Genomic DNA, 23,109 nt, shown 5'->3' on the forward strand with positions numbered 1-23,109 from the left:
TTAGAGCATTTCTATTGGTCCATTCATCCTGAAATCTTCACAGAACGTAAAGGACAGCTGGTGTGTTGAAATGATGTAGACAATTGAAAAAATGGAGATACATGGATACATGGACAGCGATGATATATATGTAATATTATATGTGTATTAAAGTATAATGAGAGGTCAAAGGCCAGAGGTGAAGGAATTTATTGTTGTGAAATGTACTGTGTTATACGTTCTGTAGTGTGTGTATGTGCTGAAGTTGTATTTTAGCCTGCCTGCCTTTTGTGTTTCTCCCTATATGGTCATGTTTGTCACACCTGTTACTTGTCTTGTATAAGCTGGGTCTAATCTTGGCATCAGTCCAGCTATAAAACTGTGTCAGTCCAATGTCTTACAGGCTGGCTGGGTGTCTGGAACCTGCGAGCGCAACAAATAAACTTCACTTGTCCAGACAACAGACCTAGTTCCCTGGTTTGGAGAGGGTTTGGATTCTTCAGAGCTTACTGACCAAACAATCAATCAAAAAAATTCAAACAGAAGTGATGGTTGATGTGCTATACCTGTGTTTGGTTGTTGAGATAATGTACAATGTTCTCTCCAAATGCACTCCAATTTATTTGACTTGTCAACCTTGTTTGCTGTAGTATGCTTGGTTGGTGCGCTCTGTCCTTAAGAGATAATTCAAGACCAGATATGTTTGATATGACCCATAGCTCTGAAAAAGCAGTTAAAAATGTTATTCTACATTAACAGTCTACTGCATTACTTGAAACAGAATCAATGACAAAAGCCAACAGTAAGTTTACTTAAGCTGGATGGGTCACAAGTACAGAGAACCTGTACTGAGAATTTCTCATAACAATGAGATTCTTCCCAACAGAATTGGAGTTTAGTGGTGACAGGAATAAATGAGCTCTGCTCAGTTTATAAAAGTGTTTATGGACTTCTTTCAGGTGTTTACAGGGCAGTTAACATGGCCCATGGGCTTTTAAAGACTTTCTTATCCTTGGCTTAAGGACATGACATTGGGCAGTAATCATGTAAACAAATTCTCAATTCAGAGAGAACCACATAAATGTATAGTAATGAACCTACAGTCATGTGCAAAAGTTTGGGTGCAGAAATTATGTTATGTTAATTTTTCTAAGTGAAAGTAAGTTAACTCTACCTCTACAGAGGATGTGCACTTCTGCACAATGTAATGCACAATTACTGTCTATTTGCTTAACATTTTGTGGAAAAAATAAAACATAAAATGTGGCAAAAGTGTGCAAAGTTATGGCACATTTAATATTTTATGTTTTTTGTCAGTATATTAAATTTAATATTTAAGTTTATTCCCTGTAGACAATATGTTCACTAATTTTCATTTAGAAAATCAACACAGTATGCAATTTGACTGGGGGTGTTAAAACTTTCATACATGACCGTATATACAGGTTTTGCAAAGGTTTTAAGCAGAAAATTGTATTTGAAAAGCTATTTAACTGAGCAGTACACATTTATTTGCAAAGAAAACAATACTGCTACAATAAACACAAATAATATTAATATAATAAGTAGTGATTTTATGTATGTCAATGTTTTGCATAACCATTTCCAAACTTCTCCTCAAGGCAGACCAGTATTAATTGTAGTTATCATCCAATATCTGGTTTGGCTAATAAATCATTGACTAAGTTAAATCTGGTTTGCTGGTGATGAATTTAAAGAAATCTGTGTGATGGCTGGGGAATCAAAGAGAAATCCGGAACCAAACCTTTGTTCTTCTAGCTTTTTGTCCTTTAGCTTTTATTGAAAACATAATATTCTTATTATGTTTTACTGTGCTTATTTGTATTTATTCTTTGTTGTATAGTAAGAGTTTGTACAGGCGAAACATTCTGATTTCTGAGATAAATGGTTTTAAACAATTTGTTCAGGTGTCTAAGACTTTTGCAGAGTACAGGATTTTCAGGATAGTTACAAAATCTTTTAAATAAAAGTCTTTTTCTGCAGTATGTGATTTTTTTACATCACTAATTAAACTTCACGTTCTGTCTCTAACAAGAAGGACTCATGGTGTGAGTCAGTGTGCGTATTGTATCTAGTGCTTAGCATGCACAGTGTACTCCCCCTCCACACATACCCCCCTATCCCAAACGTTGTTTCTCACACACTAACAGCTCCACCCAAGTGCGCTTTCCCCACTTTCCCACCCTTCAGCTCAGCATGGCTGTCAATCAAGCCAGAGCACTGATCCAGACAGGCAATCAGTCATCAGCCATGAAAAGAGCCCTCTCTCTTCCCTCCTTAGCCTCTTTTAACGCTCTTTGCCTCCTTTATCTCTCCTGTCCCCTCTCTTTCTGAATGGGCGTGACGGTCTTAATCTCCCACACTCCTCCTCTCAGTTCCCGCCGCTGTCTCACTCGCTCTCCGCCATTGGCTGCCTTAATCACCAGCAGTGCAGACAGTGCTGGCTTTTTTTTTTCACAACATCAAGCCCCCCCTCAAAAACCACCCCCCCACCAAGGCCCCAGCTCAGTGTCCTCAGGGTCAGGCCTCCCCTCAGCCTGGGGCCCTTTCAGCCTTGGCAAAAGGATCATGTCATGAAAGGGGCTTGATTTAGTTTTAACAGGGTGCTGTGTCCGGCCTTTAAGTGGCAAATGAATAAACATAAGACGAGAGAGGCCTGCGGGTTGGGGAGCGGAGGGGAAGGCCCTGAATACGCAGGAGGTGGGTGAGCGAGCTGTTGGAGCGTAAGAAAAATGGGGAGCACTCCTTCTCTCCCTCTTCTTCTCCACAGTAGCCCAGAAGCAGTTAATTAGAGCGCTTTCTCTACTCACATGGCTGCTGAGATCAGAGTGTTTTACACCCAGGCCCCCTGTAGAGACAGATTACTGCCCGCTTTCCTCATCATTCGCAGGAAGAAAAATATTTTTGATGGCTGGGCTTGTAAGTGAGATTGTAAGGTTGCAGCTTTCTAACATGAGAACTACATAAACCTTTTAGAAAACATATTTAACATTTTATTCTGTTCTATTCTATTCTATGTTCTCTCTGTTTTATTCTGTGGTCTTTGTGATTTGACAAGATTAATTAGTTGTTTTCTTATGATAAATGTGCTATATCTGCTATATCTGAAACAAAGCATCAATTTACTAACAAAGTACACAGTTCCCTCAACTGAATCACCTGCTGGACGATATAATTTAACCCCTGACCCTTAGCGACCTTTGGGCTGTCTCATTAACGTATACAATCAAAGGGACATGTGGCATGGTCATCTTCGACATCATTCTGCTGACCTACACGTGCAAAGGTCATGAACTTTCATCCCACTATGTGTCCGAAAGGGCACTGACATGGACATAAATGCATAACATATCAGTCTAACCACAACACACCAAAGCACCAGACCAGAGAAGAGCACTGTGATAGTATACCTTTACAATGATATAGAAACGTCTGATAAATTACATGTTTGTGACCTTTGCAAAAGCTATGGCACAATTTGTATTTTGTTATATTTTTTCCAGTTTGTTCAATTGATGTAAAAAAAAAATAGAAAATGTACAGAAAAAATGCCATGTAGGGGATGTGTAAGTTGTTTTTCCTCAGAAAATCAAAAATATATACTTTGTCCAGGGATGTTCAAACCTTTGCATAAGAATGTATCTTTGTATTCAAAAAAAGGACGAAACATTGTACAACAAAATGTGTACATATACAAAAGTTAATAAATTTAATCTATACGCAGTTTAAAATTTTAATAATATTGATTTCTTTCTAGATTGACAAAAATTGCCATACTATTTTGATTTGATCTCAGACTACACTTAACCCTTTACTCCTTGGACAGCCCCATTATACATCCTGTATGCCTTTCCAGAAATTGTTTTGGAAATGTTACAAAAAATATACATTTTATTCTTAGTCACAGTTGGGAGCATAGGGAAACTACAAGGTCAGAATTAGTTAATCAATTAGAACCAATCACATGAGAAATAAAACAAAAATCAAAATAATTCAACTGTAAACAGTGATACATAAAAAAGTAATAAAATTAAAAATGAATAAATCTGAGGATTGATATAATTATGGTAATGCTTTGGCGCTGTCCAAAAAACAAACCTATTCTTCAAAATATTAACTATACAGGAGAAGGCAAATTGTCTTTAACTGATAAATGTTTTCCTTGGACTCCCACGATATGTTTCATGTATTCACTGTTGGGTCATCACCTTCTACAATGTCCAAACCTTCAAGCTGTATGGAGATAAACAATCAATAGGATTATCAGCAATAACTGTGAGCCACTGTATTTTCCCACTGGTCACAGATATGACAGTTTATGTTTGTGTCTCCTATAAGCATGACATATATGTGGCAGCACAAACTTATTAAACTATCAAGGACAGACCCTTTAAAGATTACATGTACCAAATATGGTGGTAGTAGTGGCACTGTAAAGTGTTTTTCTGAATTCCTTTTGTAGAGCTGTAATGCAGACGTCATCTTTCTCAGGTGTACGCTTGAAGCTCAGGTGAATGCTGAGACTTCACCTTTCACTTGAAAACACATTCAATATTTTAGAACTTTACAAACTCAAAACAATTTTGGCCTCAATTTTGACTGCTGGGATTGAAAGGGTTAAGAGGGAGGAACACAAATAATTTGGTGCTCCAGAGCTGTGGCACACTTCTATTTAATTTACCTAAGGAGCCACCACATAAATGTACGATAAAAATCACCAACTGGCAAAACTGAATTAATCACACAATGTTGAATTTACCACATTTTTATTTACAAAAACGTGTGAGAGTGAAAACAGAAATTAATATTTACGCTGTATAAAATTCAGATGAAATCCCTTACAAAGTAAGAAATGTTCCTAGAACGTCTGTGTTACGGAAATGGATTCTGAATCTACATGAAAAGTTCAAAAATGCAATTCTAAAACTTGAACCTGGAATTTTAGTAACAGAGATGAGAATCTATGGATTTAAAAACATTATTATGCAAGTTAGGTTTGACGTGCATAAAAAGGGTATAGATCTAATTTCAAATAAAGAAAGAAAATTACAGTCGTATTTTGTACTGTTTAACTGACACCCATTTTTATCAATTTAACTTTATAATTCAAATTCATTTATTTCCTTTATTTAGCCTAGATTTTATTATGTATTGTTAATGCTGTATATCTATATCTATGTCTATATATCTACATTTATATTAGATAGATTAGTTACTAACTGACAGTGAATTATATAATCAGCAAAAGCACATGGCAAACCTGAACACACAAAATAAATACACTGAAACAGTCAGAGGCAGTATTTTAACTGAGAAAAAGCCCCTTTCCATCCTTGCAAGTATTGCTGGGTAAAAGCTAAAAGCTTTATTAGCAAGAAATACTGCAAAAAAGGCAAACTCTTCCAAAAAAGGCTGTGATCCACCTCTGTTTGCACATGAAAAGCAATTTAAAAATGCTCCTCTGATACGGTAGAACTTCAGCGTCTGACAGGGATATCAGGGAAAAATGCTCAACTAATGCTACACAGTACTTTGGAATATTTTCATAAATATTTGAAAAAAAAAACTGAACGCACAGCTCTAAGCTACAGACTACTTTAAACACCTACTGAATGTTGTCGTGTATCGTTTAGTCCATGCTCTTAATAATATAGTGATAACGTTAAGGGAACCCCAATCCGTTGAGAAAAAGTTCATCTCGGAGACCACAGACATGGTGAAGAGAACTGTTTGTTTTGGGGAAACAGTCGATGAGACCTTGCTGTGCTTTTGTTGGCAGGGAAGAGCGCATGGTCACAGAGTTGCGGAGTGAAGGCTGGAAGCACACTTCTTTTCCAGGGTTAGTGCTGCTCCACAGTGAAGCGTGTCTCAGTTCTGTGAATGGCACAGAAAACGTAGGTCACCTTACAGAGTTCTTTCAAGGAATAGTGGTGACTGTGTGCCACCTTGTGGCCCAAAGCAGAAACATACCAGGATAAACAGACAAGCTGCCTTTGACCAGCACTGTCATTGAAGCTTTCAAGGGACCACATCCTATATTTTACTTAATTTTTCATTATTTTAATGATATATGGTCTACTCTTCGCATTTGCATGGTTTTAAGTACCAGAAACTATGATTCATTTTTACATGACAATATTCCAACCTCTATCTTTGTCCCTTTAACAAACTGTTTTAACTGTTCTGATTGGTTCTGATTAGTTTCCATACATGGATGATGTGGACTGGGAAGAGACTGGTACCTTTAATAAAACTTTAATAATGTTTACACCTTCAAAAAAAAGGAAAGAAAAGGCACTTTTAAAGCCACTTTCAAGAGTTTTTTCTTGTATGTGTAGTGCAGGCCACATTTTATTTTTTTATTTTTATTTTTTTCCAGTATGTTAAATTCAGAAAATAAACAGTGGTTGTGCTTAAAAGAAGTGTGTTCTCTGTAGAGGACGTGTTAACTGACTTTCACTTAGAAAATCAACAAAACATGTAAACTGACCAGGCGTGCCCAAACTTTTTTATATGACTGTATTCTTTTCCAATCTCATCTTGTTTCAAATGCATACATGGCATTTTGGAATAAAACTTCTGCATGTATACATCCATATTTGCTCTATCATAAATATCACTGCTATAATTTTAAAACTTACACCTCTGCGTGTTTGTTGGCCACTGTGTGATTGTTGTACTGTAAAACTGGATCAGCAGAGTCCTCTTCTTCAGGCACCTGAACGTAAAATAAAGATGAGTTGATTCCAAAAGTCACATTCAGGCAGCATAAGGACACACCCACATGAAACCTAAAATGCGACTTTTAGTCGCCTTGTCCCTCAGTTCCCTCATCCACGTGTTTCAGTGATCCGCGGAGAAGAGCTGGGACATTACGAAAGTAATTTCTAGCAATGATGACACACACATAGAGACACCTAGTGAGGGTCATGCAGGCACTTACCACACTGAGCTAGTTTAACCTTCACTATGTGTGGAAAGGTGAAATATCATTTATATTTACTAGTAATTAGTCATGGAAATAAAATCACAACCTCATTGTTTCCAGAACTTCTTATGCTATACTACTTTTGGTGGTTGAATGAAGCCCAATCTTACCTCCCAGTAGACTTCATCATCAAAGCAGTTATCATCTGTGGGATCTCCCCAAAGAGGCATCCTCAGAATTAGACCTGTAGAGTAAAGAAACATATTTTAATATTATAACAGATTCCATTATATTCCATTTTTATGAGAGGTTATACCTGTTCAGGTGTGTCTGTGTATGTTCACAACTTCAGAAAATCCCATGACTACCAAATAAATGCAAGCTTATGGCTAGATTTAAGGCAAGACACTACACTCTGTAAAAAATGAAAGTCAGTTCAATTAAGAAAAGAAAAAAAAATCTTAGTGCACAGCTGTTCTTGAATTAACACAACTTGAGGACAGTATAGTTCACCCTATTAAAACTTAGTTTAGTCAAAAGTTCTTCTTTTTCAGTTCTGCATCTCAATTTTGTAATGTTCTACAACACAACAAAATTGTTTTTTTTACTCAGTTTTCTCTAATCTCACCAGGCATTTCCTCTGTTTTGGCTCATGGATGGCTCAAACTGTGGCATTGCTGGCATTCAAACTCACATTGTCTTAAAGTTGGGGTTAATGCTTAGCCTGTTACGGTAATAGGAAGCTTGAAGTTTCTCAGATTTCTGTATTTAAAAAAAAATGTTTAAAAGGCAACTCACAGCAGTGCACACACACTATATTTTAGTGAGTTTTTCTTCTGAATCAGTAAAGCCACTTCTTTCAGTTTTAACAACAAAAAACTTTCATAGTGCAGCTTTAACTTTACAAAATAATCTGTAGTAACATGTGGTACAAACATTGTTCACCCAACATCAGGATAGCCTAAATTTTAAGCCTAGAGATGGCATTTTAACTCACATTCCCCTGCCTAGTCTGTTACATTGCTCCAGAGCCTCTGAAGTTTCTCAGATTTCAGAGTGCAAAAATGTTTTAAAGCTACACTGTATAAGATTTGGGAGCACAACATCCTAACATCAGTTGTGCTTAGGATCCCTTCCCTGAGCGGATGAGGATGATGAATGTGAGCATGTTAAAAAGACATTTAAAGAGAACTCAGGCAAAACTTGTGATTGAATAATCTACTATTGTATCATATGTTTATCAGTATTATGCTTTAACATGAATGATAAAAACTTTATTGTATACTTGGCCCAACGCTGTCAACGTCATACGCCGCTGAAAAACTTGTTTCCTGTAGAATCAAATGTGTCCTTTATAATTTCTTTTGTAATAATACCAGCATTCACACAAACAGTAAATGTTATCTGAGATCTCACAGGGTAATGCTGTTCTGAGGGCCCTTTCTTAAAACAGTTTTTTTCTCAAACTATGCTTTTCTTCACATTCAGAACCAAAAATCCCAGTTAATAGAATACTTGAATTTTACATGATTTATCAACTGGAAAAGTTTATATTAAAATGACCTGTTCACCAGGATTGTTTCAGCTTCTCAAACTTCGCAAACACACACTTTTCTGTAATAAACATTCTACCAGACAAACCACTACAGGTTATTCAAGTATTTCTGTCAAATACAATGAACAACGGCACATAATAACTAGTTTTATGTGCCACTGAAAGTAGCACTGGTGGTGCAGTAAGTTGCTCTTTTGTATGTCTAACTCTGGTGCACGCTACACTTTGACATACCCACAAGTATTCCACCGCCTATTCCAAAGCACACAGCAACGCACATTCCAGCAGCCTGGTAGCCACCTTGGAGAGCAGGAGTCCTGTGCTTTAAGTCATCTGAGAAACCGAATGTGTCTATCAACCTGTAATAAGTAAAGAAAAACACAGTTGAAAAAGAAGCACTCACTATGCTGCAATAAAAAACAAGCCTACAAGTTGAAATCACTCCTAAAAAAGAAAGGAGAAGACACTTCATGGTGTTTCCATGTAGCTGTATACTTATTTGTTATGTGTCCACAGCAAATCAGACATTGTAAAGTTTTTTTGCCTTATGTATAAATATGTAATATCAATTTTTGTATTTTACTTTGTATCAGGTGAACTGAGCTTACCCTTTTTGGCCATAAACAGATTCAGTAGCACCAGCAGCTGATATTGCTCCCACAATCCCCCCAATTACACCAGGCATAGCGTGCAGGTTATGAACGCCACATGTGTCCTGGATCTTTAGCTTGCTTTCCATGAAGGGCTGGGAGAAAGAAGATTTCCATTTTATACTGTCTGTCCTTATGGCCAGTATTGCTGTACAAAAGCCATGAATGGACAAAGTTTACAGAATGGTTTAATTTTATTACATTATTCCACAGCAACAAAATGCATACAGATATACGGTTATTTCAGTATAATCAAGCATTATAAATGTATTTTTTCTCACTCACAACAATTTAACTTACACTACTGTTCAAAGGTTTAGAATCACCATTCAAAACTTTCATTAATATAAACCATTTTTTGCAGGTGTAAAAGTTGATTGTTGTAATGCTGCTACTTTACAACATAGCAAGTTACAACTAATTTGTAGGAAATGGTGAAAACTAAAGATATTTTATATGTGTCCAGAATGTTGAGCAGGGCTGTAGATGAAATTAACATCTAGAGTTCCTCATATTTCAAAACTGGCAATCAAGTTCCAAGAGTATAATTAATCAAGAATCCACTACAAATAGATCACTACAGTATAGTATTAACGCATTAAGCCTCAAGTAGTTTATTCCTATTTTAAATGGCAGCCAACATTAACTATGATTGAAATACACAATTTTAAGGAAATTATTTAAGTTATTAATAATAATAATCAACATAAACATGTATTCCGCCAAGAAATATAGTTCCTTTAGCATGTAGTATCGTTGCCAAGCAACCACAGACTGCTAAATGCAGAGAAGAAGGTTCAGTTGCTCATAACTGTATTAATTAACGTAATAACTTAGCTTTATTTAATGCAAAAACCTTCACTTTATAAGTAATTTTGGTGACCAAATTATCACCGCGACTCTTATATACCAATCCAGCACCGCCCCTCTTCTCATGCTGGGGCTGTACCTCAAATGACTTACACTTTGTGCACTATGTAGAAATTTAAATACTGGCTCCTGCACCCTAACAGTACATAATACAGCTAATAAAGAATCTTTTGTCATTCGAGATTTAGCCACATTCATACTTGACAAATAGTGCACTATTTGGCTGTAAAGCCAGAACTTCAAAGCCTCTATAGCGAGCATACTATTTAGGGAGTACATAAGTCGCTTGGAATTCAGCCTGAGTTTTACTCTAAATCTGATGAAAACACAGACATTTGACGCATGTAAGGTGTTCAAGCGACATTCTTAAGATTTTTATACAGTTAATCATACTGTGCATATCTTAATTTAACCTGTGATATTAATGATGACATTGTTCAGCCTGTTAAGTGTCTTTTAGCAATGCAAGCAGCATGAGAGTCAAATATGAATCCATTAACAGAACAAAGGTTTTTCGTTTTTTTAATACAGAGTTCAGTTGTTGTGAGGCGGTCATAGGTGTGCGTACATCATGGATTTTACAATGGCTTCAAACACAGCTCGGCCAATCAGATTTGAAGACTGGAACTATCTGTTTTGTAATTATCATTTCACAACTGCTCGATGTCCCCCAAAAGCACATCAAATATTGGTGTCTAGCTTATAGTATTTCAATTCACATTGTGTATGTTATTATTGAATAAAATAACAGTAATTATTAATATGGCAAGTGATTCCAAACTTTTGAATGCTTGTGTACATATTAGCATCATAGCAGTTACTGAAAAACACATCTTAAGATTAATAACTGAATTATATGTTTAGGGTTTAATTGTTCATAATGCAAACAGAAGCTCCTACTGTGAGGTATATGTAGCCAAGAGTCGAGATGAGCCCACAGAAGAATCCTACTATCAGAGACCCATATGGCATCAGCATGAACTCAGCAGCTGTTCCTACAGCGACGCCCCCTGCCAGGGTGGAATTCTGGATGTGTACCTGGAACAAAACATCATTTTATTATCTAGGCAATCATAGACCACTGCTGATTGCATGACATTAGAGTTTGGGAAACTAAACTGAAATTGAAATTTTACTTGTGACTAAATTTAATGTAACTAGTCTTCACTTGAAAAATCTTGGAAGGCAAAGACTAGTATATGCTCTATCCACTTTATATGATCTTTTCAAACTGAGCAGTACAAATCCCCTCGGCACACTTGGAGTAGAAAGCAACCAGAGATGCTATCTTATCCACAAAGGATAAAGTACCTAATTAAAACTCTGGTTTATAACCATTATTGTCACTGTTAGTAGTATTGAAAGACAAGATGGCCCAGTACCATGTCCAGTTTTCCGTGCTTCTGAAAGAGGCTGGAGATGGCGAAGGCGGTGAGGACAGTGGCAGCAAGTGACAGGTAGGTGTTAATGGCTGCTCTGTGCTGACCATCTCCATGGTTACAAATGGCAGAATTAAAACTGGGCCAGAACATCCAAAGAAACAGAGTTCCTATGAAAAAGAGTTCAAACGTAACATTAACTGTAATGTTAACGCACATTCTCTGCGCATCAATTATTCTAAAGGCATGGAAACATATAAACATTTGTGAGATTTGTGATAATCCTGTCTGGAGCACACAAGTAATTAACTAGCAGTTGACAGCTATAAGAGCGATGAAGGAAACTTACCAATCATTGCAAACATGTCAGAGTGGTACACTGACCCATTCAGCCGACTGCTCTCCTTCAAGTTTGGCCGATAGAGGACCCATGAGATGGCCAGACCAAAGTAAGCCCCAAAGGTGTGGATCACCATAGATCCTCCAGCATCTTTGGCCTATCAGATAAAGTTACCTCTTCATAGGAGCCAATTAAATGCAGTCAGTAACCACTAGGGGTGGGAATCTCTAGGCACCTCACGATTCGATTCGATTACGATTCAGAGGGCTGCGATACAATTATAAAACGATTATCGATGCATCTTGATGCATCTTTTTTTCTATACAGGATTTCTATTTTCTCACTGTCTGAGGACTTGGTACTTTTAAAGCAAATTATTTATAATGATCCATAATGCATTTACTTCCAATATATTTTATTAATAAATCAAATGGAAGTGATGTGGTAAGTGAACTAGAAGGCTCTCATTGACTGCTATTGTTTGGAGCACATGAGACGCTGCTGCCACTCATCTGCGATAAAATGCGCTGTTAGGGTGACTTAAGATCCTGTGGTAATGGAGGTCCAGGCAGCACGTTATAGCCGTCCTGCTCGTTTTCTTTAGTGATTTTATAACTTTGGTTTTGTTCTCGTTGTAGAGACGAGAGGGGGGGTCCGCTGTGTCAGTAAAATATCTTCAAAACCGGACGTGTGCAGCATAGCACGAAAGCCCTGGTTCGCAACGACTGAGAACCGGCTGCAGGTCACACAGCAACGATGCGTTATTCGCGTTTATAAGCAGCGCAGCTGATTCCTGGCAAGTTAAATCTGCAACTAGAGACTGTCACACAATAAAACGTTGCGAAGGTGAAGTCAGCTTCTCTTTCGAATTTCCCCGTTCCACCTTAAATGGTGCCGCATTTACATTCGGCGCCTCCGTCAGATTTTAAGGTGGAACGGGAAAATTCAAACAAGAAGCTGGAGAATGAGAAGCGACTTCAGCCTCGTAAAACAGTTGAACATTGAAAGACATTTTACAAGAAACTGATCAACTTCTGAAGAAATTTTTTCTGGCGGAAATTGGAGGAAAGCGGCTAAAGCTAAGGCTTAAAGCAGAACAGAGTAAGTCTGCGTTTTCGTTTATATTGTTTAACTTAACTTACACTAGGACCTTCGCACATACTGAGACATATTGGACATAAATGTTGTGGCCGCCAAGGTCGTCTGATTTTTGTTGAAAGAACAAAATGGCTCCTCTTAACATTTGGGTTGTGACTCCTGACCTAACCTGGTTTTTAACGCAGAGGGAGCTGGTCGGATTTCTCGCTCATCCATGTGTATTTTTGTTATGTGCCGCTGCAGAGTGTCCGGGCGCTGCACTTCCGCACTTTCAAGTTTCGCTTTTTGCGTTCCGTCAACATTACGTTATAAATTAAATATTTAGAAAATCGATTTTTGACATTTATGAATCGATTCAGAATCGTTCACGTCCGCATCGCGATGCATCTAAGAATCGATTTTTTTTCCCGCACCCCTAGTAACCACCTACTAGGCTTTTGTGACTCACAGATGAGAATCTATATTTTACCAGTGGATTGTTACAAGTAAGTCTAAAATATAAGTGAGCATTATTAAAACTCATTGTCACTATTAATACCTATACTTTTTCTCATACTATAACTACTATTACTACAATAACTACTACAACGACAGTGACACTTCACTTTAAGTGGTCATTTTTAGATGAAATAAACAGTCAACAGACTTGCAGTAACAATTCAACAACATATCGATGATGTAGCAGCAGTGAAGACATTCAGCAGATTATCAGGAGGCTTTTAAATAACTGTGTTAATAAAATTTGTTTATAATCTACTGAATTCAGTTGACTTTATTTGGAGGGTCCAACTTCATATCTGTAGATGTTAAACTGAGAGGTCACTGAAAATGTAATAGGTTTAAAACAGACCATCTCAACATCCTCAACAAGCTGTTATAGACCTGCTGCTGACACCATTCTGTAACTTGAGCTTAACTGGATTAGGTATAGGTTAAGGTTATGATTAGGGCCAGGGTTAGGGTAAGCTTCTGGGGAAGGTTGGGTAAGGTTAGGTTTTGAGTAATGGAAGTAACATATTAAGTTTACTTCAAGTAAAATATCAACAATAAGGTTACTTACTTAATGTAAGCAATGAATTAACATTACATCTTCAAGGTATTATACATATTATACTGCTTCACTACTGCTACTTTACTTATATGTAGTTGATGTGTTACAGATACACTGTTAAGAGTTTTTAAATCATCTTCAGAAAAAGTGTTACCACAACTACTGATAATAGGGTTAGACAGAAAATTTGCACTGACCACTTGAGCAACTAAGCCAATTAATCTTGCAGCCAAAATTAAGAATTTGTACATACATCATGAACCAGTGAAAAATAAACATTATGTTGATTTAAAAAATGAAATATTTATTTAAAATGTTACATTCATATGAACAGTTTCCCTTCAGGATAAATAAAGTTCCATCCATCCATCCATCCATCCATCCATCCATCCATCATCCATCCATCCATCCATCCATTGCTGTTGTAGTGACTGTTGTGGTCCCTCTGCCAAACAGGGTCCATCTGATCTAGGTTATTTCACACCTTAACACCTCATTTTATCTAAGAGCTTATTTTATAGAATTATATTAGCAAACTTCAGTCAATGGAACAGCAGGACACCAGGCAGACCAGCACAGCAAGAGGAACACCTCTTCATGGTCATCACATTAGCTATCAAAAGGCACCAGGCAATAGACAATGTCCCAGATTAATTATAATAATAGTTTTCATTTTCAGAAAATGTTAAATAATAATAATACAAGTAGACTCACATGAATGAGGTTGAGTATAATGTATTCTTCTACAGCGAACAAGGTAACACCAAACAGGGTCATCACCATCAGCTGAACAGGACTGACTTTCCCCAGCAACGCTCCAAATGCAATCAGACAGCTTGCTACACAGAAGTCTGCATTGATTATGCTAAACATAGAGAAAAGGAAAAAAGCACCATATAAATTACAATTCAGAAGATTATTTGAATGTTTTTTTGCATTGTCTGCTTTGTTTTATTTGTTTACAACTGAACTCATTGTAAGTAGTTATGCAAGTACTGTACAAAGTAATAAATATCTTCTATGAACTCAATTTAATCTAACTCTTTACTGGCTTAAGTGAAATTCAACCTGCTTTAAAAACAGTTACAACAAAGACAGCTGCATTTTCAGAAAGTCTGTGACTCAGCTGAGCTATGCTGGAGTATTTAATGCATATATAATATTTGGGGATATTAACTAATTTATACTGTATAGTCCTGATATAGTTACAGTCTTACAGTACATTAACTAATATTCCAAAACATCATTTTTTGTAGCAGCTTCTCACATCACTGTGTCAGTGATATGTGACAGGTGAATGCCACATGGAAATGAAAAACTGGCTGGCCCATAGATTAACACAGAGCAGCAGTCAAAGTGCAAATGCAATCCATTAAAAATCAACTTGCCTAAACTATAATTACTGCAATATTGTATCAGCCTTAATTTAACCTTACATTGTAAATACCTTCCTAAAAATACTGCAGCTGCTTGAATGCACTTTTGCACAAATGTAACTAAAAACATTTTAAAAGGCTCTGTTCTCATTGATGTCCTTGTCAAATTCATAGACAGTGCTTTGAATGCAATGCTACACATTTAAAAAAAGACTAATACAGAGTATGAATACTAATGAGCCAATACAACATGTTACGAAGTTGTAATTGTTTTAAAGAAGGAGTGGGGATCTCTGGTCTATGAGGCCACGTCAGTGATAATCTTGCTCAAATACAACTGACTGAATTCATCAGTCAACTGCCTAGTTTAGTAGGTTTAGTAGAAAAAACAGGAAAACCATCAAACTGTGGATTCCAGCCAACCTGCCCTGCTATAAACTGATGTGGTAAAATTCCTTGAGTCAACTCCTTGTGGTTGTTTTTCAGAGTATACTAAGCTGAAGAGATCACAAATGATTAGGAACGATAAAAATGTGACAATAGCCTACTTTTCTACGCCGATTTTGATCATCCCATCAGTATCAATATGGTGGAACCAGCCTTGCATTAGCAGAGCCCACTGAATCCCAAAGGCTGCAACAAGGAAGTTGAACCCCACAGCACCAAAGCTGTAGCGCTTCATAAACGTCATGAGAAAACCAAAGCCCACAAAAATCATGACATGGACATCCTGAAAACCTAAAAGATGAGAGGAAAGATTGATGTATACAATCACATTTACATGATTTCACATCAAGACTGGAGAAGACAGATACAAAACTAGCCCCCCTCCCAACCTGCCTGCCTTGTATTGTGTCTTATTGAAAAGGCAGTCCAGGCTTCAACACTCCTTATAACTTCAACATGAATGGGCGGGGTTTAACTGCACTAGGCTGAATAGATGGATATAAATTTGTTTTTGGTTTTTGTGACAACACAAAAACAAATATCATTAAAAAAGAGGCTATTTTTTTCAACTAGGTTTCCAGAAATGGACTGTATGATCAACATTTACATACTACATCAATCTTTTGTATGTAAAAAAGGAAGGAGCGTTTTGGGCCCTTTAAGAAATATGAGGAGGATTTTGCATTCAAAACATTAAGAAGTCAGAGAAATCACATCGAAATCAATAATATTGGGATATTGAGATAGGGGTTTCCAGCTGTTGTTCTGGTGATGCATTTCATAGCTTCTTATGTTACAGCTGAAGCAGGTGCATGAAGCCACTGATCTAGGTAGCACTGTAAATTATGACTTATGTTTTTGCATCAACAGGCTTCATGAACCTTTAGCTACCCATTCTCCTGGAGGTTTAACTTTCTACTGTCTTTAATTCTAACCCAAACATAACACACCTACCTCTGATGTTCTCATGTTCTATCACCTTGTGACAGCCACTGCCATTCCAGTATTATCTTAGCTTAACCATTAGAGAGTTACGCAGACTTTTTTTTGCCGATCAGCTAAGTACACATTTAAATAACTAAACTGTGCTCCAGCTTTTCAAAAAATAATTGTAATTTTTAGATTAAATTAGTCGATATGCTGTATATGTCCAAAAGTTTGTAGACACCTGCTCATCTGATGTTTCTTCTGAAATCATGGGTATTAATAGTAACTTCATCTCACTTTGCTGCAGTAACAGTGTCTTCTCTTCTGGGAAGGATTTACACTAGATGTTGGAACATTGCTGTGAGGACCTTATTGCATGCAGCCACAAGAGCAGTTAGTGAGGTCAGCTACTGACGTTGGATGATCAATTCTGGATCACAAATGTTACACCAACTCATCCCAGAAGTATTCACTAGTGCTCCATTGCCCCAAAGAATGCAGTTCCACTGCTTCACAGCCCAATGATTGGGGCACTTTATACTACCTTAGCTGATGTTTGGCAGTGGGCATAGTGACCGTAGGCTCAAGTGCAGCTGCTTCAGAGCATCCCATTCTATTCTATGCTTTTCTATTGAAATTATACAAGCTGTACAACACCAGTGTCAGTACTGGGTGCATCTTAATGTAACTCAATTCACTAATTAGAAGGGGTACCTGGATACTTATAGGTGTATGAAAATCAGAACAATAAAACAATTCTAATGGGGTAACCTTTAAAAAACTGCCTCGGGGGCTTTTTTCAATACGCATTTCAGCACAGCCATGTGGGCTGTTTATATGTAGACAAAGACACGCTCGTGTGCTCCAGTTTGTTGATAGTTTAACAGAAACAATTGCTCCCATACAGGGGAAAACACGTAGTGCTACTAAATGCCACAGTGTTTGTGAATGCTACATTCTGATGCAAGCTACCCTGCACACATGTCACCAATCTGTGTTTACTAAACAGTTTGTGCAGTTCTCATTGCCCTTGGTGAGGGTGACTTTGTGACAAAGCTAATTCGAGAACATAAACTGATGTACGACCATAATCTGAGTGGTTCATCTTACACATTAACCCTTCTATTATCTTTGGGGGTCATTTGACTCCATTCAATGTTTAATGTCTCTAACTATATGACTGACTTTTTTTTGCTTCACATTTAATTTCTTTTCCTTATGTAATGGGGATAACTGGGTAAATATAAAATTAGATGATGATATGTTTTCAATGTCCTGTACTAATTTTCTACACATTGGTGTTCCTTGGGGTCACTTTGACCCCAAGCTGTTTTAGCTGTATAAAACATAAGAAATACCAACATTTTACACATATTTGCTTTGGTTGTTTTGGATGATATTGAGTTCGCTATAACATGCAATTTTACAATCTTGGTAAAACTTCCCTCTGCTTTAGGGCCTTAGCCTAACATAACCACACCTGTAACATAGCTAACCTAACATAACCACACCTGTAGTAGTGCGAAAATCACTGACAGTTCACATGACATGGAGAGGGGAAAACTCCCACCAGAACTTTAAAAGGTCCTGGAAGTTTAAATTGATGGGGTCAAACTGACCCCAAGGATAAAAGATGTTAGTAAATCTGAAGATAACAGGACGGTTAAAGTTCCAGATAAATGTGGCTGAAACAGCACCACTGTTTATGTTTAGTAACAGAGGGCTTGGTAAACACGTGTTTTTTTTTTTGCTTGGTTACAAAAATATGATTATATTATTAAAGATACATTTGATCTAAATGTGACGTGCAGATATGCACACTGAAAATCATTAAAAAACCGAAACAAATGATGAAAGTTGTGCAATAAAAGGGCACATTTCTATGAAAAAAATTTGATAGAACTGCTTTCTGTCCAGTGTTCCTTCTTTCAATACCAGATAGTATGACAGAATGTCTACCTCTCGATCTGATTACTCAGTGATAGTCAGACATGGACACCCATGAAAGGATTTTTCACAATGAATAAACTCAATGACACCCTTAGTAATTCTGTAACTAGAACTGACCCCACTCCACATCACACCATAAAGGATAAATTCAGAATAACATCTTTAACTAAACCTTACATAAAATCTTACACACTGGTTCATCTCAATGTGATTCATAATCATAGATGATTTTTAAAAAGAGATTTTGTGCATTGCAGAAAACATTATTAAAGAATGCGTTAATTCATGAATTAGCTCATTAAGGAATATGCTAATCAATCCTTTTGTAATTTGTAATTGTATAGCTGACACATGATCTCATTTTACAGTTAATGCCTTCAAACATAGACCATCCACCTCCGATTATAGAGGAATACATTCTGTGTAGATGGCCATTGTACAGCTTCTTCACTGTAACAATGAATGCACTGAAAGCTTTGAAAAGAAATCCTGTGAGTGTGCCCAGGAGAAAAGTGCAATGTCCAGACATCAAACACAATGTTATATAATCATCGAAGACAGAGGAGAAGGAGGAGGAGGAGAGAGAGAGAGAGAGAGAGAGAGAGAGAGAGAGAGAGAGAGAGAGAGAGAGAGAGAGATTTTAAAGGGGAATTCTACGTAATTAAATGGTTGAGATTTAAACAAAGCCATTCAGAGGGGTCTGATATGAAATGTGCTCCTGCAGAAAAACTTATCAGAATTGTTCACAGTGGTGGTGACAGGAAACAGACATCTAAGTACCTCTAAAAGCTTATAACCCAAAATGGTGATAAATATGTGGCCTGATGCCTGAGACATTTTCAGATGACTTTTAAAACATATACATGCTGGAGAGGTATATATATATATATATATATATATACATATATATATATACATACATATATATATATATATATATATATATATATATATATATATATATATATATATGTGGAGTGCCATAAGGAAAACCAGTACCTGAAGAAAACTTATTTTTAACTCTTAACCTTTAATTATATCATTGTAATTATATCATTGTCGACAATGAAATGATTATAACTGCACTGCAGACGTCACAACTCCTGGCTCCCTTCACCACCACTGTTTCTCCACCATGAGACATTTGACATCAAACCACTCTGAATGACTTTGTTTACATCTCAACCACTGAATTATTCTGAACTTTTCCCCTTTAATTGACTACAGCATGTAGCAACATAAAATGACAAAATTAAAGGGCAAGCCAGTTAAATGTGAAAGATTAAAAAAAAGAGAAAGGACACTAACATTTGTTTTGTTTTGTTTTTTACCCTAATCCTCACTTTGTTGGGTCTGTTGTGCATGATGATAAAAAAGAGATCACGTAGCAACATAACAGAAAAATAAAGAGCGCATGGCTCATTAATTTAAGTTATAAATAAATATTAAAGCGTGAAAAATAAATATATTCTAAGTGTAAGATGTAAGCTCTTTAACATCACATTACTGGACAACATTAAAGGACATCAGCAGCGCTAACAGTAAGTGTAATCTGTAGTAAATGGAGTCACTTACTCGGATACCTGAAGTAGAAATCATTCTCAATGTCACTCGTTATATTTTTCTCGATTTTGTATTCAGGCCAGTGAGCGTCCACCTCCGACTTGTAACGGACAAACGCGCCGAAGAGGATGACCATGGCCGTTTGCCACACGAAGCAGACGGCCGGCAGGGTCCACCTGACGTTGGTGTTTTTGGGCCCATCACAGTACGGCACGATGCAGTTCCCCATCTCAGCCCAGAGCAGAGAGAGCAGCGAGGTGAGAGGAGCTCCGGAGGGACCGGGCTTTAACCTGGGAGAGGATGCAGGAGGAGGAGGAGGAGGAGGAGGGGCCGTCCATCAGCAGTACACCTGAACCGTGAGAAACACGGGCTTACCTCAAAACCTTACCTAGTGACGGTGTAGCAGTGTTAGTGTTAGCAGAGATGATGTGATCAGGACAGTCGAAGGTTTCGAAATAGTTCAGTATAGAAACTAGAAATATGTCTTCAACGTGGCTCACAAACACGTGTTTACATTTACAGTATCAAATGGGTCAAATGGTCAGGTAGGGTCAAATTAAAACGAGAAAAAATAGTGTTAAGTAAGCATAGGCCAGGGGTCGGCAACACAAAGGTTAAGAAGAGCCATTTTGTCCTTTCAATAATAATCAAACCACCTTGGGAGCCACAGCATATTATGTCCATTTTACTGTCTTGGCTGTAAATATGTCTCAGTATGTGTTAATGTATATTTTTTAATGGCAAAATTATACACGAAAACGCAGACTTATTTTGCTCTGTTTCAAGCTGTAACGTTAGCTCAGCTATAGCAGCGTCTCTCGAATATATACTCTAATTTTCCCGTTCCACCTTAAATGGCGCGTGAGGCGCCAGAATGCAACTGCTGCGCCAGTTAAGGTGGAACGGGCAAATTGGAACAAGAATCTGACTTCAGCTCCGCGGCTTTTTAGTGTTTGAACGTATCAGGAAACCAGCTGAGTGCCTGTGAATGCAAATAAGTCAATTTGTGTTGCTATGGTGACCAGCAGTCTGTGCACTAATCTTCAGTGTTAAAGGTCAGTGAATTAGCTAGCAGTTAAACATTTACTCCAGCGTTTAAGACCTTTATTGTGCTGCAAATGAGGATTATTTTTATGTTTACTTAAAAAAAAAATAATTCTGCTGTAGAGCTGCAACAAGGCGGTAAAAGAGCCGACCCCTGGTGTAGGACAATGAGGGGTTTTCATCAAGTTAGGTAGCAATTAAGCTAGGTTAGCGAGCTAGCTCGGCAGAAACTGTCTTCAGCTGTGTGATTTATGATGCCCTAGCCTAGCTAGAGGAGTTATTGCTAGTTACTCACTATATGATATATTTACAGTCTTGTGACACTTTTTCCACTTTAACAAATGATAATTTACTGGGGCCCAGAAAGGGTCACGGCTACTGGATTTACATATCTCTAAAAAAAATAAAATCACTTTTGAACTGCCCTGTCTTAAAGCTCTATGGAAGGCCCAGATGAGATCACATTTCAGTTGTATGTCCTTTATTATACAGAATATATTTCTGACACCTAGGAGTATATGTTTCTTATATTCCTAAGAGCCAGGAAAAAAATGCGCTACGCTACTACTCACTATTCACGGGGCGTTTTAAACCAAATAGACAACTTCCATTCCTGTTTTACTGTCTTATAGTAATCTAATATACTAATCTAATTATACTTGTGTAATATCCTGTAGTATACTACATTTATTATTAGAGTTTTTATAGACATTCTGCAAAATTCCATAGTAGTACTATATTTTTCAAGGGAGGGTTGTTTAATAATATCTTAAGAGATATGAAACTGTAGGCCCATATCACACGAATAAGCATGTAATGTTTGTTTAACATATGACAAGGTTACCACTACACCACTGCATGACCTCTTTCAGTAGTTATGAATTTGTACTGTCACAAGAAGCACCACAAAGGGGACAGTATAAACATACAACTGCACTTCCTCCATCGATTTCAAGAAAACAGCAAATAACTGTTTTTACAATAACAGTGTAATGTTAAAGATTAGATATGATATATGAGAGTACACTGCACAAGTAGTACACCATGGGTGCTCATTTAGAGCAAATACATGACTCAGGTCTCTTCTGACTAACCTAATCTCAGTTACAGAGGCCATCACCTGGAATTAATAAGCATTTGTGGCCACAGCCTCAATTAAATGACTCCTTTAACAAAGAAAGAAAAGGAAGTGAGAAAGAAAAGGGCAGTCATAAGACAGAGCGTGTCTGAGAGAGGAACAGACATAAAAAGTAACTGTAAAAAATAACAAAGAAAAAAAGAGGAATGAACACTGTGAGCCACTTGTTGCTTATAGTTAATTCTACCCCAATGCACCTGCCTAACACACACACATTACTAACGCTCCTATGTAGAAGATCTCCTGTAAACTCCTAGAACTCCTGTGTAGAAGATCTGCCATGCTGATTGTACCTTTTTTGTAGATGCTAGTTGTGAAAGGCTCCAGTACCCAGTCTTAAAGCAATGTGTGTTTTTGTTTGTACAGCTTAGATGCACAAAATGAGAAAGTGAGAAGGTCAGAGATCTAAGGGTGCAGTCAGGTTTTACAAGGAAAATCTGTGCTGGAAGTGTGAGGCTTTAAGCCATTAAACTAGTACAGACCTCCCTTCCTCACTTTTAGAACTACATTCTTTACATACTAGTTTCATCGTAGTTACTTAAAGGGGCTGTAAACAAAGCCATTCAGGATGGTTTGATGTGAAATGATCGATTCTAGAAAAAATGTATAATTCAGCACAGTATTTTTTCAGAAGTGATGGTGATCGGAACCAGACGTCTGAAGAGTTTAATGCCTCTAAAAGCTTCCTTACACAAGGTAATCACAAAATTATTCTAGATATATTGCCTGATGACTAAGAGATTTAACGCTAATTTTGGGGTGAGATTTTGTCATAAATTGAGAGGCACATGCA

The 23,109-nt window shown here is 37.2% G+C and overlaps 1 protein-coding gene across 1 annotated transcript; it reads right to left on the reverse strand.

Moving 5' to 3' along the window:
- Positions 1–4,749: 4,749 nt before the first annotated feature.
- Positions 4,750–20,385, reverse strand: rhcgb (Rh family, C glycoprotein b). The gene is made up of 11 exons (XM_036575890.1): positions 20,147–20,385; positions 15,796–15,985; positions 14,586–14,736; positions 11,732–11,879; positions 11,386–11,552; positions 10,904–11,041; positions 9,092–9,228; positions 8,718–8,842; positions 7,099–7,172; positions 6,642–6,718; positions 4,750–5,874 (listed from the first exon to the last, which is right to left on the reverse strand). Exons 1-11 carry the CDS (start codon positions 20,361–20,363, stop codon positions 5,841–5,843), a joined length of 1,458 nt encoding a protein of 485 aa, XP_036431783.1. The 5' UTR covers positions 20,364–20,385; the 3' UTR covers positions 4,750–5,840.
- Positions 20,386–23,109: the final 2,724 nt, after the last annotated feature.

This window comes from Colossoma macropomum, unplaced genomic scaffold (assembly GCF_904425465.1).
Source record: "Colossoma macropomum unplaced genomic scaffold, Colossoma_macropomum, whole genome shotgun sequence".
In the NCBI taxonomy this organism is placed as follows: domain Eukaryota; kingdom Metazoa; phylum Chordata; class Actinopteri; order Characiformes; family Serrasalmidae; genus Colossoma; species Colossoma macropomum.